At 35.2% G+C, this 18,408-nt stretch overlaps 1 protein-coding gene across 5 annotated transcripts in view; it reads left to right on the top strand.

Annotated features, from left to right (window-relative positions):
* STAG2 (STAG2 cohesin complex component) overlaps nucleotides 1–17,974 on the top strand; it is a gene marked incomplete at its 5' end in the record, with an annotated part of 126,261 nt that extends 108,287 nt beyond the window's left edge. For 4 of the 5 annotated variants that reach the window (XM_081043689.1, XM_081043693.1, XM_081043690.1 and 1 more), the window contains 6 exons: nucleotides 2,481–2,704; nucleotides 5,336–5,525; nucleotides 5,616–5,726; nucleotides 8,696–8,822; nucleotides 9,767–9,844; nucleotides 15,903–17,974. In XM_081043689.1, coding sequence (XP_080899815.1) covers nucleotides 2,481–2,704; nucleotides 5,336–5,525; nucleotides 5,616–5,726; nucleotides 8,696–8,822; nucleotides 9,767–9,844; nucleotides 15,903–15,926 — 754 coding nt within the window. In that variant the 3' untranslated portion in view covers nucleotides 15,927–17,974. The remainder of the gene's footprint in view (nucleotides 1–2,480; nucleotides 2,705–5,335; nucleotides 5,526–5,615; nucleotides 5,727–8,695; nucleotides 8,823–9,766; nucleotides 9,845–15,902) is intronic. The other variant, XM_081043692.1, reaches the window with a different exon arrangement.
* Nucleotides 17,975–18,408: the final 434 nt, after the last annotated feature.

Raw genomic sequence — 18,408 nt, 5'->3', positions numbered from 1 at the left:
CCTCATAACCCACTAATTCTTTTTATAGGTAGATACCGTAAGGAAACTTGTGCACGTGTGTACTGGAGGACCATAAAAGAATTTGACTGTTGCATTGTTTGAATTAGGGAAAAGCTCAAAACAACTAACCACCAACTAGAGAATGGGGTCAATAGATTGATATACAATGGAATACTATACAGCAGTGAAAATGGTTAGAGTTTTTTCAAGTAAACATAATTCCTTAATTTTATTAAATATCCAGTCATTATTCAGATTTCCAGTAGTCTCAGATGTCATAAATGACTTTCATTTTTATAGTTTGATTGAATTGGGATTGAAATAAGATTGATATATTCTAATTGATTATTCTGTTTTTGAAATCTTAAAAATTTCTTTCACCTTTATTGAAGTATAATTGGCAAATTGTAATATATTTAAAGTATATAACATGGTGGTTTTATATATGCATACATTATGAAAGGATTCCCATAATCAAGTTAATATATACATCACCTCATATATTTACCTTTTTAAATAATACCACTTAAAAGTTTTACTCTTTTAGCAAATTTTAATTGTACAGTATTATATAATTATACAACATTATCAACTATAATCACCATGTTAAACATTAGATATTCAGACCTCATTCATCTTTTCTAAGAATTTTTTTCCAACTTTATTGCAATATAGTTGACATTTTCCCCCCCTTCTTCCGCCTCACTCTGGTTCAAGCCGTTGTTTCTCAGTCTAGTTGTGTAGGACACAGCTCCCTGGCCCATGCTAGTATTATGAGCCTTGCCCTCTCCATGGCTGAGGCGGTAGGGCTGAGGCAGTAGGTCGCCAGTCGTAGGTCCTCTCACCGACCTCCAGCTGCTCATGGCAGCCCAGCCTCAGAGAGTGCTGTTGTTCACGATCTTAGCTGTAGAGGGCGCAGCTCACTGGCCCATGTGGAAATCAACCAGTGATCTCAGCACTAGGAGCACGGTGCTCCAACCACCTGAGCCACCAGGCCGGCTCGAGATATAGTTGACATTTAATGTGTAAGCTTAAGGTGTACAACATGTTGATTTGATGCACTTATATATTGGAAAATGATTATCACTTATGTTAGCTGATGTCAGTCTTCCAAAATGGTTAGATTTAAAAAACATAATATTGACTGTGAAAAGTACCAAACCATGCTATGATGTTTATAGATAAATATGTATTAAAAGTACAAAATATGCATGGAGATGATAAATAGAAAATTCATGTCAGTGGTAACTTCTGTGGCAGGGAAAAGGGCAAAGGGAAACATCATCAGGGAGTCTACTTACCTGAAATGTTCTGCTGAGCTCTATGATGGACACATAGTTGTAAATCTCTCTACTGGTGAATGTGTTTTGGCTCAAGCTCCATATCTTGTCGCAGACTAGTAACAGTTCTCAGACTGATAGTTCACAGACCACACATTCAGGAGTACTATACTACTGTGTATAGCTGAAATACATTGCAATTAAGAAGAACAATTAACACCAAGTTGTATGTGTTTGTAACTATCTCCTATTTTCTCCCTTTAATAGTGTTCAAAACTGATGCTTTTGAATTGATTGGAATTAGTGATTGTTATGACAGCAACTATTTGAATTGCACTTTAGTTAGTTGACAAAAAATGTGTTCATGTATTTGAAGCATAGACAATATACAGCATTGAATTCTTAGGGTCAGAAGCCTGGGGTTTGAATTATGGTTATACTGCTTTCTCATTTTTATGACCATGGATATGTTACTTGTCCTTTTCTTTCCTCATTTGTCAGATGGGGAGAATGTCTCCCTCATACAATGTAAGAATAAAGTTAAAGTACCCAAGAGAAAAAACACCTAACACATAGCAGTCACATAAATGTTAGTTGAATTTTGATTGCTATATTATATATAATCCATAGAATCCTTGTGATACTTGGATCCCAAGGTTGATGTCTAACTTGTGTCAGGCTGAAACTTTTTGGCAGGTAGGGACCCTGTTTGATTCATCTTTATATCCCCAGTGCCTGGGGCATGGGATGCTCAGCAAACACTAAGCTGAAATGCCCTGAATTATTTCATTTACTATGAAAATCTTCATAGAGACAAAATTGCTCTTCAGTGTACTGATGTAGCTAGGAGTTGATAAAACTGGGACTAGGACCCAAGTTGTGTGATTTTTAAATCAAGTCCTCCTTCCAGAAATAGGACTTGAGTTTGTTCTTCTAGCACAGGACCTGAAAAGTTAAGGCAGAGACATCTTGAGAAAGAAAACACTAACGTCCTTTAATTGTTATTCTATGAAGAAATGTGGACTATCCAACATTACTTTGTTTCATTCTAATGTACTTTGCTATTTTTTTTAAATTTAATTCTAATTAAGTCATTGAATGTTCCATATAGTATGTGAGCCTTAAGATCATTGGGAGGAATAAAGAAAAAAGCTATGGCAGTTTGTGTATCAAAGCTAATGGTTTCTACTTCTTTTAAAGGTATGTTTACTTGGAAAAGTTCATGACATTTCAGATGTCACTCCGAAGAGAAGATGTGTGGCTTCCACTGATGTCTTACCGAAATTCTTTGCTGGCTGGTGGTGATGATGACACCATGTCAGTAATTAGTGGAATCAGCAGTCGGGGGTCAACTGTGCGGAGTAAAAAATCAAAACCATCTACAGGAAAACGGAAAGTGGTTGAAGGCATGCAGCTCTCACTCAGTGAGAATATAGTTTATTCTCTCTATATTTATCCCTTAACATTTACCAACTGAAGTGTCATTAAGGTTCACCTTATTTTTTTTTTGAGATACGTCCTGTTACATAGTATCTTGCACAGTGTGTCTAGTTATATGTAAATATACTGTTCTAAACATTTTTTTTTACATAAACTCAGTTCTCACATCTCTGGGTACATCCTCATTTTTCAGATGAGAAAACTCGTGCAGTGAGGTTAAGTAACTTACGTAGGGTCACACAGATATTAAGTAGTAGAGCCAGGCAGTCTCGCTCTAGAGCGTCTGGTTTTTCTAATTATGGCGCTGTGCGGTATGCATAGGGATAGGGACTCTGTTATAGAGCTAATTATTACCAAGAAGGTCAGATCATCTAATTTAAGTGGAGCAACAGATTCAGAGAGGTTGCAACTTTTGAATTTCTCTGAAGATGCCGTTAATCACAAAGAACTTGATAGAAATACAAATTGCTGTCTGTAATCTTAGAGGTAGTAATGCGTTATGACACTTGAATCTCTTGGACTTCTAGCGCTTCAGGGTTGGTTCAAAATGGGCCTGGAAACTTCCTTTCCTTAGGAACCTTTAAACAAACTGGCATAGTTGTCAAAATTTGTTCCAGTTATAACTGCTGAGTGTCAAACTACTCCAAAACTTAGATAGCAGGAACATAACACCTGGTGCTTCAGCTAGGAAAACTCAAAGGCTCATGACTGGAATTGTATAGAAGCATCTTCACTTACAGATATACCGTGTTTCTCCAAAAATAAGACCTAGCCGGACAATCAGCTCTAATGCGTCTTTTGGAGCAAAAATTAATATAAGACCCGGTCTCATATAATACCCGGTCTTATAGGAAAATAAGACCCGGTATATTATATTATCCCAGTCTTATAGTAAAATAAGACCCAGATTTATATTAATTTTTGCTCCAAAAGACGCACTAGAGCTGGTTATCTGACTAGGTCTTATTTTCGGGGAACCACAGTAGCATTAATATCCCAGTCAATGGAAAAATCTCTTTTACAGTATCCCTTACCAGTTAAAATAGAGCTTATGGTTTATAGGAAGTGAAAATAAATGTTGCTTTTTTAGTAGGAAAATCAAAAGATGATTTCTGCACATCACTATAAATCTTTAAAAGTTTTTCTCACCTGGACAAATAGTTAATAGTTACAGATTTGTGCTGGACCATCAAACCTCCTTTTCCTTAGATTTTATGGAGTACATGTGAATTAGTATTTTTATAATATTTTAAAGGTAGATTATCAAACCAGATGCTTCAGTTTTTACAGAGTTGATTCTCACTCTTTGTTTAGGTTTTTGGAGAGAGCCATGGAAATTGAGGCATTAATAAATTGGAAGGACAAATACTGATTAGGATGGCTAGATCAGTGCAATTTTAAAGACAAAATTGGAGCCTAAACACAGTAGAACTTAAAGACTGATGTAATTATATTGCAGATTATAGAATTTATGTCTAATCCATCTCTTACTAGGGTATTAGCTAATAGCACATTTTTCTTTGCACTCTTCCCTTAAAAACTTACATGTATGCACATATGTAATCTTCTAATAAAATAGTTTTCCTTCAAAGTCACGTTCAATCAATCAAATGCTATTAATTTTCCCTCCCAAACCAGTGATTTTATAAAATAACTATGAATTCGGTAATACCTGCATGTGAAGATAAAATTATGAGCCATGGGGAGCGCAAGGCTCCTAATTTATTAATCATAGCAGTATTTAGAGGCACTTGAAAACAAGGAGGTTTTTGGAGGTATGAAACCTGGTCTTTTTAGTCCAGTGCTAACATGCATATGGATTTGTGCTCCCCTTGAAGTTGTTCCTAGGGCTTCTGAGCGGTGAGCACCCTATAGACTGGGAACCATTCTCCCATTGTGTCTATTCCTGTTCCCACCTGTAATTCACCTGAGCTACACAATTAGCTTCCTAATTGGCCAGTTTGCTCACTAGTCTTCATATTCTTAAGTCCACCTTCCACACTGCCACATCATACTTTGACTAAAACATATAACCCACCACATTGCTTCCCTTCCTTAAAACCTTCAACAGTAGTTCCTGTTGTCTTAGCACAGCTAAGAGTTTTCATAAATTGATTCCTGCCTCTTTATTCATTCTATCTTTTGCCACTTAGCCCAGGAGTACCAAACTCTTAGTTTGAATCATATGAAATGACTGGTTTTTGTAGGTCAAAAACTGCTGATTATCAGCAAATCAGTATGGGTCAGTTATTTCATGCCTCGGTGCTTTTGCTTATGTTCTTCCCCCACCTAGTCCACCCAGTGTCTACTCTATTTAGAGGTCACTTCCAGGGAGCTGGCTCTGATCCCTCTCATTGCTCCCCTTCCACCTGTGCTTCCCTCTCTTCTAGCACTTACCACACTGTACTGTGATGGCGTGTTTTCTTTCTCTACAACTAGACTATGGCAGCAAGGCCTGGACCTGTACCTTACATACATTTCTATCCCCCTGTTCCAAGCACTTAGCATGTGGAAAGGAAAGCAACCAGATGTTTGCTGACCTCAACAGGTTGTATTAGACATCTGATTAGTCAAAATTAGTGACCCACCTCATTGCTGTTGATTTTCTTTTTCAGCTGAAGAGAGCAGTAGTAGTGACAGTATGTGGTTAAGCAGAGAGCAAACGCTGCACACCCCAGTTATGATGCAGACACCACAACTCACCTCAACGATTATGAGAGAGCCCAAAAGATTACGACCTGAGGATAGCTTCATGAGTGTCTATCCAATGCAGACTGAACATCATCAAACTCCTCTTGACTATAAGTAAGTCCATTTGATCATTTTCTGTACTATAACTTTATTAATTACATAGAAAAAAGTTAAGTTAAAAGAAGAATAAAATTCTCCTTGAAGCACGCAGGTAACATGGATGTTAGCTCAAAGACAACAAGAGGAAGCAAGGCAACAACAGGAGAGAGCAGCAATGAGCTATGTTAAACTGCGAACTAATCTTCAGCATGCCATGTAAGTGAGAGTGCCTTATTGTCTGAGTCTAGGAAGTCCACTAATTCATTTTAACATACTCTAATGTGTGCCTTATTTAATAATTTCAGCAAACTCTATCTGGAGTAACTACGCTGAAATAATCAAGGAACTAAAAATTGGTCTTTCCAACAGAAGAAAAGAACTTTTTAAATATTAATCAGTTAGCTAAAGGACCAATCTTTGCTTGATCTGTTGGAAAAGTTTAAGTATGAATCCTTGTTTATTTTGGTACACAAAATTATAGCTAAAAATCCAGCTTTTGTTACATCTTAATTCACTCCCCACCTTAGTTCAGGCCCTCATCTCTCATCTGAACTATTGTATTAGCTAACTCAAAATCTTCCCTCAAATCTCCCATTTATCCTCTCACCAAACCCTTTCCCTTACTCCCCCCACCACCACTCCATCATTCACACTACCATTCAGAAGTACTATTCTAGACTAAAAACCTGATCATGTAACTCTTACTTAAAACCTTTCCATGGCTCCCCATTGCCTGCCGGATAAAGTCCAAATTCCTTAGTTCATGGCATGCAAGATCTTTCAAAATATGGCCCCTGCCTACATTTTAGTATCATATCCCATTCCTTGGCAACTGGTAAAATCATCGTAAAGGAACAAGCTCAGATGTCACCTTACATGAAGCTGCGGTCGTCTATGCTCCCATAATGCTATGTATACTTATATTTTTTATAGCACTTATACATTGTTTTATAATTATATGTTTATGAATTTCCCCTTTGTCTAGACTGTGAGCTCCTCAAGGGCAGGGATCACGTTCATTGCCTGTCAGTACTTGGCACATAAAAAGTGTTAAATAAATGTTGATCTTATGAATAAATGTCCAATGCTAAAAATGTAATTTAACTTTGAAATACTTTATTTTTACTTGAATCCGTAAGAGCTTTATAAATCTTTATTAGCTTTGGCTCTAAAAGAAATGTCAGGCAAGCAGTCTTTAGATGATTGGTACAAGGGGAAAGATGATGATTCTTATTATTTACGGTTTGGGGTTTGAAAGCTTTGTATTTATAATGTGGTATGTTTTAATACTGGGAGATAGTAATAGTTACCTTCTTTTAAAAATGTTTTGTTGATGTTTAAATGATGAGAATTTCACCTATTTTTCTTACATAAACATTTACCTTGCGAGTTAGCCTATTTAAGTTTACTTTAGTTGTGTATGGCAGTCTTAAGAACCTCTACATCACATGTATAGATTTTGATCTTAACTTGTTTTATGTGGCCATTATCTATACTATCACTTGGTTCTGTCCCCTGTTCCTGTTTATATGGCTACATTCACCTTAATATATGTTCTTATTTCGTGCTGGATTCAAGAACTAATTTCTTAGCTTTCACCGAGTCACCAGTCCAAATATTCTGGAATTCTGCTATGCAATCATTTGGTCCATATCTTTCCCCTGAAAACTTTTCACCAGTCACTAAGATCTTCCACAGCATCTCATTACTTGGCACCATTTATCACTTTTTGGTTTTAGTTTGTTTTGATTCTCCTTAGAGATAAACTCCCCCCACCCCGTGACTAGAAGAGATTATTCCAGTTGAATAATTATTTCCAGAAGATTCTTTTGGTTGTTGTACCATAAATGGTCTATTGCCTGAGACTTTAAATATTTTTGTTTTATGCTTTTTCTGTAATGATACTTGCCCTGTAACTGAAAATACTTCCAAATTCTCTCGATTTGTTTCACATATATCTTCCTTATACTCCAAATGAAATGCAGAATGGATTTTTGGTTTTCTATGACATGACCCACAAAGCACTCATGTTTGCTTCACAGTTGCCTTCACCAAATATAGTAAAATTATTTACTATCCAGAAAGTATAGGAAATAGGGACCATTGTCAACATATTTGTCCAGGTAGCATGGATTAGACATCATTATCTTTTAAGACTCAACATAGTGTTGTATAGTGTTGTAAGCTACCATTCAGTAAATAATTGATTTGGGGGAGGGGAATCTTTCAGTAAGTAAGAAAATAAAGAAACTTTGACGAAACTGGGGAACAAGAAGTCACCCTCAATTTCACTATTACATTGAAGTATGCTGATCTGGGCTAATTTGTGAACTTGAAATTTGAGTTTATTCCTTATAATTATGTGATAATGTACATAGTTTTTGTTCTTAATTTTTGTTTTTCTATGTATGTCTTAATTTTGAGTTTCCTAGAACATGGAATCTAAGTTTCAGCCTAAGTGTTGCTCATTTCTTCCTGAAGCAGAATTATTTTCTTTCAGTATATCTTATAACATTTGATGCATATTTCTCTTGCAATATTAATCACATTTTGTCATAATTATTTGTTTTCCTACAGTAGACTGTGAGCTCCTTGAGGGCAGGAACCATGTCTTAGTCATCTTTTTTTTTAATCAATTACAGTTGACATTCAATATTTCATTTTTTTTGGCATCCATAGGACACAATAGAAACCTGGCACATAGTAGGCATTGTGTGAATGCATGAGTGCCTGGTATACATTAGGTACTGGGTGAATGAGTGAATGGTAGGTAAAATTAACATACATTAATGAAAATATGTGTATTCTAAAAATATCATTTTTCTGGTCTTTGTTTACTATTTGTTTATTAATTTATATCCTGCCTACTATCAAAAAGGATTTGAGGTATCTTGTCTGTTCCCATGTGGGAAATTCTCATTGACCTTTTTACATGGGATAGCAGAACTATCAAGCCAAATGTATTGAAGGAATGTAGATGGAACATAACTCCTGAGCATTTTCAGACAAGTGAACATTGGGCTTTTGACATCATTGATGATATGATCAATGCCTAATCATTTTCCCTGACCTTTAACTCCATCATTTGCCATTACACTTGACCATAGAGAGCCACATAGTTGCTGCCAGTATGTTAACAGTCAGAGCCCTGGTTCAGCCCTTGACCTTGTGTTGTATTTCTCTAGTCGGCGTGGCACAAGCCTGATGGAGGATGACGAAGAACCAATTGTAGAAGACGTTATGATGTCCTCGGAGGGGAGGATCGAGGACCTCAACGAGGGCATGGACTTTGACACCATGGACATAGACTTGGTGAGGAGCCTAGCGATTGCTGTATGATTTTCAGTTTAGATCCTTCAGAAATGAAGTTGGATGTTTATTAGAGGCGACAGGTACTTGCCATGAAAAGTCAGTTTTGCCAAATTATAAAATAGTTGTTTTATAAGCACACTATAAAAAGAGTGTTTAGGTGTATGTGAAGGTATTGAGGAGAGGGTGGGGTTGGTGAGGGAATTAGATGATTAATTTTCAGATTGATTTAGGAATATATAGATTAAAAGAATACATTTGCTTACTTAATATTATACTAAGTATTACATCACCTTGTAATTTTCCATTTATTTACCGTTATCAAAACTGCATTATTAACTTGATACCCTGTTTTTTAGATGAGTTTCCATATCAGATAATAAAATTACTTCCTCTTGGAAGTTAAATATATGTAAAAGTATATTTTTATAATTATTACATCATATATATGATTAGGGCTTTGTCTTATACAAAATGCTTCTACATACTTCATTTTACCATGTCTCATTCAACTTTGTGAGGGAGATTGAAAGGATTGAGGAGACCGAAGCTTAGACACTTAGCCTATCCAAGGGAACAAAACTAGTAAGCAGTAAAGTTGAGACTTACAAGCCAAGTCTCTGATTCTACTTTTCAGTGTACCATTGTGTATTCTCCTAAAAGGAAGAAATAATTAAGTGACTTTTTTCAGAGTAGTATAATTTGGTGCCTTTAAAGGAAAATGATATGAGAGGCAGTTTTCATCTTTTAGAATTTCCACGAATGAATTGCTTTTGTATATTTTAACAATCTGTGGTTTGAATATACAGTATTTAAAGTATTGTAAGGTACACTTGCAACTACATGGGCTTGTGAACACTTAATGATAATTAATTTCAGTATTGTCAGTTACTATGTAGCTTACAGACACTACAATTGTCAACTTCCTTTCTTTTTCCCCCCCTTAGCCACCATCAAAGAACAGACGAGAGAGAACAGAACTGAAGCCTGATTTCTTTGATCCAGCTTCAATTATGGATGAATCAGTAGGTTTAATTTAAATGTACCCCAGGACTGCAAAATCAAAGTTATAGGCAACCCCTATATTTGAGGTTGAAGAGCTCAGGTAGCACATCAAGAATGGATTAAAAACAACTGTCCAGGAGAAAGAGGCAGGCAGGCGGGATTTCAGGGGAAGAGGACTAGAAGGATGAAGCAGTCGTGCTGACAGATTAAAAGTGCCTTTGAATCCCTAGCCAATTGGGACTTGAGTTAAGGAATTTGGACTTTTCCTGTGGGCTTGAGTTACCCATGGAAGGATTTGAATGAGGGAGCGGCATAATCAGAATTGTTTCAGAAAGATTTCCTTGGCATTTATAGATGGTAAGATGAATGAGAGTAATGATCATCATATGAAGGCATGGTGAAAAATAGAACTGAACAAAGGATTTGATAATAAAGAGAAGGGGATTGAGATAATTGGTTATTGTTAAGTACGGTCAATTCTAAAATACTTTTTATATCAGTCCCCGCTGCCATATTTTCCCCAACAATGCTTTGGTTCATTCAAGTCCTCCGTAAGTTTTCACTTGGACTATTGCTGCTGCCTTTAAACTGATCTTGCTGTCACACCCTCCTTTATCTCTTTTGGGGTCATCTTTAGACAAACCACGTTGGGATCCTTTTTAAAGGTTTTTCTCAATCTCACATGTGCATAGAAATCATCTGGAGGTCTTATCAAAATGTAGATTCTGCTTCAGTAGGTCTGGAGTGTGACCTGAGATTCTGCATCTCTAGCAAGTGATAATGGATGCGTCAGGTCTGCAGACCATACTTTGAGTAGCACAGGTGACCTAGGCTTATACCCATAAGCCTATAGTTTAAGTTCATATTAAAGTATATGGTTCCCTGATAATCTAGTAGTACGTATCTCCCCAATTTGTTAAGTAAAACATAAAGGTAGTGATTGTGATGAGGAGTAAAATAATCTTTTCAAGTGGATGTGATGAAATGCATTAATTCATCAATTTGTTGAGCTAGAAGTTGGTGCTAAAATGAATAAGATACTCTCCCTGCCCTCAAGGAGTTTGTATTCTAATACACCTTGATTATCACTTTGAACTGAAAAGGTCAGAAAGCTAGTATTTGAGAGCTTATGTGTCTGGCACTACGCTAGGTAGTAGATAGGCATGATTTAGTTTGATCCTCTCAGAAATCTGGTAAAAAAGGTGGTGGGATCCCAGTTTTACACACAAGCAAACTTGGACTGAAGAGGTCGTCAGTGACTTTCTCAGAGTTATAAAACTTTGTGTCAGAGTAGTAATTTGGTCTGAGTTCCTTTTGAGTTAAAAATTGCATGCTGTCTCTTCTGTTGTACTTCCCAGAACTTAAAAAATCAGACCTCGTTTGGAAGAAACATGAAGAAAATACCGAAATTGAAATGATTAACTTGTAGTCAAAATTGATACAGGCAGTTAGAGATCTCCTTATTTTTTCATGTGTTCATTCTAAACTCTGGAAAACTTGAGGCATTTGTTTCCTTAATCACTTACCAGATTTGCAAAAAGATTTTCTTCATTTAACATTTAGAGGAAACTACAATCTGAGTGATGCCAAAGATAGGGACCTCATAATTATTTATAGAAAGTTTTTGGCATTCTTGTGTTTCTTGAATATGTTATAACTAAGGTGACAGTAGTTTCAGCTGCTTCTAAAATTAGGGAAATGCGCACATGCATTTATACCTGTAGTTTTATAGTATTACCACATGATGGCAGCAATCACATAACAGTACTCAGTCTTTGAAGGTTCATGTATCTTTAGGAGACTTTGATCATACATATACAGAGGGTATACACATTTTAAGAAAGGAAAACTATTAAAATTGTAATACTCAATATATACCGATAACAAAAGATGAATACAGGTCGCGTTTGACTTCTGCAATTACAAGAGGTGCTCAAAGTGGTTGCCATCAGCATCCAGACACTTCTGATTATAGCGAACTGCTTGAGCAATGCTGACTAAAGTGTGCACTTGTATACATGTTTTGGCACCCCCGGTATATTTAATACCAGTTTATTTTTAAATATGCATTAAACTGTACCTCATTGTCTCAATAACTTAAGAAATGGGATAATGGAAAATTTTAATACAAATATCTGTGTTGCCCTTACACAATAGCCTATGTGTTTTTACTCAAGCCTGTGATTAAAACAATAGTAAAATTGGAACTTAAATCTTTTTACACCCAATTCTAAGATTCTCTAATTCTAAGTAAAATAACCCAAAGCATCCTAGTATAGATACTTTAGGTTGTTACTAAGTAAATCCTAAGTATATCTTTTGGAACATGATATCCATGTAATTCAGAAATGGGAATATAAAGCTGCAAGCAGATCAGTTTTGGGTTGCATATACATAACATTCTAGATTTATGATTTAGTTAATTTTATACCTGGAAACAGTATTGGTTTATCCCACTATACCTATGGTTGCTTTCAGCTACTGGTGGGCCAGTATTGCCACAACACACCAAAGCTTACTGTTTGTACTTTTAAAATATATGCGAAGTGTTTATTAGTGTTAACACCAGAAACAGGTATAGTTTGTCAACACAAAAAAGGAATGTGTCACTAATGTCATTCTCCTGTGTTGAGAGTCTCTTATTTAGAAGTATCTAGTATAAAACTGGTAAAAGAATGGTTCAGTATGACAGGGCCAATTTAATGTTCTAGTAGAAGAATCTCCTTATACCCCAGTCTGTACAAAAACAAAACAAAATCTATTGAGGTTGTTTCTAGTTAGGCACACTGTTTGGAAAGAACTTGAGTTCATCTTCATGCTACACTCTAAGAATTGCTAATTAAGATTCTATCCTTTCATTTATCATCAGGCCTTCCCTTCCTTACCCAGAATCACAGAGTATTATGGCTAGAAGGGACCTTTACGCATCTAGGCCTCTTGGGTGGAAATAGTATCTCACAACCCAAACTCTTATTAACCAAAGAAGGAGAACCCTGAACCTTGTTGGAAGGTGGGGGAGGACAAGGGGTGGGTAGTGGTGGTTTTTTGGGTGGATGTCAGGTAAGAAATGGGATGCATTAATTTTGTTCTCATCACTGGAGATTCCAAACACTTAACAATTCACTACAGGAAGGCTGCAATCAGATAAATATTAGTTTCCTGGTCTGAAAATACACGGTTCCTTTAGATAGAAATAATACATGAGGTTTTTTTAGTTTAACTTTTGCTAAAGTGATATTTAATTTACAAGTAAGAGCTCTCTGTAATCCTAATCTTAACTCATTACGTCTGGCTTCTAATACCAGTTGTTAGGAGTTCATTATAGTATTTGAAAATATCAATTAATTATCATAGTAAGTGCTTGAGTTATAATTGAATAGCCTAACTTTTAGTATATATAGCTCAAAGGTACCACTTATTTAATGAATAAGGGAGAGTTGCTCCATTATCTGCTGTTCCTTGTTTTAGTTAGTGCCAAGTAATTATTAGATCTTGCTTAAATTCTTTCCTCAACTGGATTGTATAGAAAAGCATCAATATAAGTTTGTTTGCCCAGATTTCACATTACTTATTTGATTTCTTAAAATTTATAGTTCTATTCTTTCACTTAGGCCAGATTTTATATAGAATACTTCCTGTTTTCTACATAGTTGTATTCTTGGATGTTTTGGGTCTGCATGTTCAAATGCTTTTTTTCCCCCTAGTTTCCTTTTTTAAATTTTTTATTAAATTTATTGGGGTGACATTGGTTAGTAAAGTTATGTAGGCTTCAAATATACATTTCTATAATACATCATGTATATATTACATTGTGTGTTCACCATCGAGAGTCAGTGCTCCTTCCATCACCATATATTTGACCCCCTTTTCCCTCTTCTACCATCCCTCCTTCCCCCTTACCCTCTGGCAACCACTAAACTATTGTCTGTATCTATGAGTTTTTGTTTGTCTTGTTCGTTAATTCCTTTCAGTTTTATATCCCACATATGAGTGAAGTCATGCGGTTCTCAACTTTTTCTGACTTCGCATGATAATCTCAAGATCTGTCCATGTTGTCACACATGGCAATATTTCGTCTTTTCTTATGGCTGAGTAGTGTTCCATTGTATGTATGTACCACACCTTCTTTACCCAATCATCTATCACAGGACACTTCAGTTGTTTCCATATCTTGGCCACTGTGAATAATGCTGCAGTGAACATAGGAGTACAAAAATCTTAATTTTTTGAGGAGCCGCCATACTGTTTTCCATAGCAGGTTTACCAATCTACTGTCCCACCAGCAGTGTAGGAGGATTCCTTTTTCTCCACAACCTCTCCAACACTTGTTATTACTTGCCTTGTTGATAATAGCCATTCTAACAGGTATGAGTTGGTGTCTCATTGTGGTTTTGATTGGCATTTCCCTAATAGCTGGTGAAGTTGAGCATTTTTCATATCTCTTGACCATTTGTATGTCTTCTTTGGAGAAATGTCTATTCGGGTCCTCTGCCCATTTTCAAATTGGATTGTTCGTTTTTTTTGTTCTTGCATTGTTGTGAGTTCTTTATATATTTTGGATATTAGCTCCTTATCCGAGGTGGTGTTTTCAGATACCTTCTCCCATTCTGTTGGTTGCTTCTTTGTTTTGTCCATGGTTTCTTTTGCTGTGCAGAAGCTTTTTAGTTTGATATAGTCCCATTCATTTATTGGTGCTTTTACTTCCCTGGACTTGGAGGTCAAATTCATAAAATCCTCTCTAAACCCAAGGTCCATAAGTTTAGTACCTATGTTTCCTTCTATGCAATTTATTGTTTCAGGTCTTATGCTTAGGTCTTTGATCCATTTTGAGTTAATTTTGGTACATGGTGACAGATAGCAGTATACATAGTTTCATTCTTTTGCACTGGCTTTCCCATTTTCCCAGCACTATTTATTGAAGAGGCTTTCTTTTCTTCGTTATATATTTTTGGCTCCTTTGTTGAAAATTACCTGCCCATATATATGTGGGTTTATTTCTGGGTTCTCAATTCTAGTCCGTTTGCCTGTTTGTCTTTTTCTGCTAATACCATGCTGTTTCAATTGTCTCTTTGTAGTATAACTTGAAGCCTGGGAGTGTGATACCTCTGGACTTGTTTTTTCCCCTCAGGATTGCTTTGGCTGTTCCGGGGTCTTTTGTGATTCCATGCAAATCTGATGATTGTTCTATTTCTTTAAAAAATGCCATTGAGATTTTGATGGGGATTGCATTAAATCTGTATATTGCTTTGGGTAGTATGGCCATCTTAAGTATGTTGATTCTTCCAGTCGATGAGCATGGAATGTCTTTCCATTTCTTTGTGTTGTTTTCAATTTCTTTTAATAATATCTTATAGTTTTCAGTGTGTAGGTCTCTCACATCTTTTCTTGTTTATTTCTAGGTATTTTATTGTTGCAACTGTAAAAGGAACTGTTTTGTTTTCCTTTGTTTTTCTCAAATTTCATGATTAGAGTATAGGCATGCAGTGGATTTTTGTACATTGGTTTTATATCCAGCAACTTTATTAGTTTATTGCTCTAATAGTTTTTTGGTGGAGTCTTTAGGGTTTTCTATATAAAGGATCATGCCATCTGCAAAGAACGTGACAATTTAACTTCTTCATTCCCAATTTGGATTCAAATGCTTTTTTAAAGAACTATACCCACTTCATAGTGCAGATGACTAAGTTTGCAAGACATTCTTAAGCTCTTTCCAATAAACGTGTGCCAGAAGTACATGTCAAGAAGCATATTCGTTTGGTCATTCAGGTGTTGAGTGTCACTGTTCAGGGCATTATCTAGGCATTAGGGGTGTGTGTAAACATACAATTCAGACATGGTCCCTCCTTTTAGTTATATTTATCAGGTAAGTAGCATCTTGATTAGGTCTGATGTGATTCCATTATATATTGATGGTCATTTTAATTTTAGAGTTGCATATCTAAAGAGGGGAATTCTTCAAAGTGGTTTTATTAGCATATTAAAATTAATGTTAATCAAGTATTGTAATAATTTACAGATACATTTTGCAAAGAAATGAATGACAATTTTAACAAGATTTTTTTTCCTCTCTCTCATTAGGTTCTTGGGGTGTCAATGTTTTAATACCAGTACACAATTAAATCTCTGGTGAAGTCATTTTCTAAATGGAAGAGGAAATTTTAAAATAAAGTGTGGTAGATACAGTGAAATTCTGTACAGATTTTTCTCTAAGGAGAATATGACATGCTTATGCTTACCAAGATCAAGTGCATTGAGGGGCAGTTTTGTTTGCCTGAAAAAAGTAAAGGACAAGTAAACAATTTGATGATAAGCTACAGTTTTTCTTAGAAAGTAAATATTTTATTTATGCGCTGTTAGTTGGCTTTTGAATCAATTATTTCATGCTTTTTTCTAAAGAAAATATAACAATCTGAAGAGGCATTTGGTACAGACATGAATCTCTCACATTTATTTACTGGGTGTACTAAGTAATGATGACCTCTGCTGGATTTCTGTTTACATCCAAGAAACAAAGGAGGGATTTATTCCCGTACCCTGAAATTATTGGACAGAGTTGTTTTTAGCATTCTAAATTTCAGTGCTTACAACATCAATCAACAAAGCTTTCTTTTAAATATTGTAATTGTGGAGAGAAGTAAACTTATAAGCAGAACTTTTACAATTTTTTCATCTAAAGTGTATTTTAAGATATTTTTAAACTCCAAGAGCTTCTCTATACTTTTCAGAAATATCCAGATGCAGTGAACTGCCAGAAGGTAACCAGTCTCAAACATGCTTATCCCATTATCAATCCTGAAAGTTTGCTTGTCCTTTAAGATAAAAATGTAATGTTGTGATATTCCTTCCAGTAGTGCCACTGTATTTTGTCTCCAAATAAAAGAAGCTTATTGTAGTATGTTTGCAGAAAAATTCTAAACAAAAATTATACAGCTTATTAGAGTGTGGGGATAGGGATCTAAATTTTAAATAAAATTATATATATATAAATTGGTGCTGATTTTATAATTGCGCAGTTTGTTTAGTTTTTTCTTACTTTTAAATTCCAACTTAAAATTATGAGGTTTCAGAAATATATTGAAAGTTTAACAATGTTTAAAAATAGAAAAGCATGAGTGTTCATGCTTTAAAATGATTTTTAAATTTGTATTTTATATTGTTTTATCTATGTCTTTGCAAGCAGTCTTCAGGTTAAAGATACTTCTAACAGGTTACAGTACATTTTCTCTGTATGTAAATTAGATGGGATAATAGAATTCATAACCCATAATATTCTTTGAAAGCTAAGCTTTAAACTTCATTTTATGTCCTTTCACAAATAAATTAGTTTAAAACAGAAAGTGGCTACTTGCCATTTTGACATCAACTCATTTTGCGAGGCTTAGGCAGCTAGACATCGTTTAAAACAAAATATTAACTTATATTACATGTGTATCTATCTTTTGTCAGTCGTCTCTCAGTTCTTGAGGTACATTATTTTAATCATTCCATGCCTTAATATGCTTGCAATACAAGAATATCTTCAGATGGGTGAATACCAAAAGGCTTCCAAGTTCTTAGAAATCAACAAGCATTAGGCTGTGGTAGCCAAAAACCATAGGTTAACTAAAAGATCATGATGAAGTACAATTATTTTATTAAGTCATGGTTAATAACAAATGAAACCAGACTTGTCTAACAAATTTTCCATCAACAAATAACTGTTATGTGCAAAGGTATTACCTATGTTGTTTTTTCACACCACTGCATTTACTAGAACTGCTGAGAGGACTATATATGATTTTAAACCTAAGTTGATTTTTTTTCTCACTCTTGAAAGGAGTACTTTTTTGTGAAAGCAGTTCTTACAGCTTTGTTTTCAACCAGCTAAAAATGTTTTATATATTACTCTAACCTGTTGTCCTCCACATTCTATTGTCCTAATTGTACTGTTTTCTGATTTGTATTTATGTCTTGAGACAGTAACTTTTTGAATAAAAATAAACCTACAGTATGTTGTATGTTTTATCTTTTGTAATTGAAAGAGGGGGATGGCTATAAATGGTTTAGAAAGTGTATCTTATCACACCTTTTAACATGTTTGGATGGGAATAATTTATAGAAAACGTTGCCATTTTATGTTTTTAATAAATTGCGTATTTTAAAATGAGACTAAATCCATAATTGGGTTATTACTTTAAAATAGAAACCCATGACCATTATTACTTTAATATTTATGTGGCACGGGTTAAACACTCTTTAAAATGTGTGCGTATTCATGCCGGATACACATGAGTGCCTTCTGTGTGCTAGGCATGTGTTAAGAGATCTAACACTGTACAACACAGACAAAATTCCCCTCATAGGTCTAGTGGGGTAAACAAGGAAGGAAGGAAACAAAATCATAAATTTGTAATAAATGCTATCAGGGTGTGCTGAGCTGAAGAATGAGTGAGAGAGTGTGTTTGTCTAAAACCTCTTAGTTAAGGGTCTTGTGCTTGGAGGTGAGTGAAAGCCAACATTTGGAAAAGAAGTTTCTAATAAAATTTTTATTGAAAACTCTTACAGTCTTCAATGTGTTAAGATTTGCATTGTACTCTTAAAAAAT

This window comes from Rhinolophus hipposideros (assembly GCF_964194185.1).
Source record: "Rhinolophus hipposideros genome assembly, chromosome: X".
Taxonomy (NCBI): Eukaryota; Metazoa; Chordata; class Mammalia; order Chiroptera; family Rhinolophidae; genus Rhinolophus; species Rhinolophus hipposideros.
This window is presented reverse-complemented; position numbering and strand designations above follow the sequence as displayed.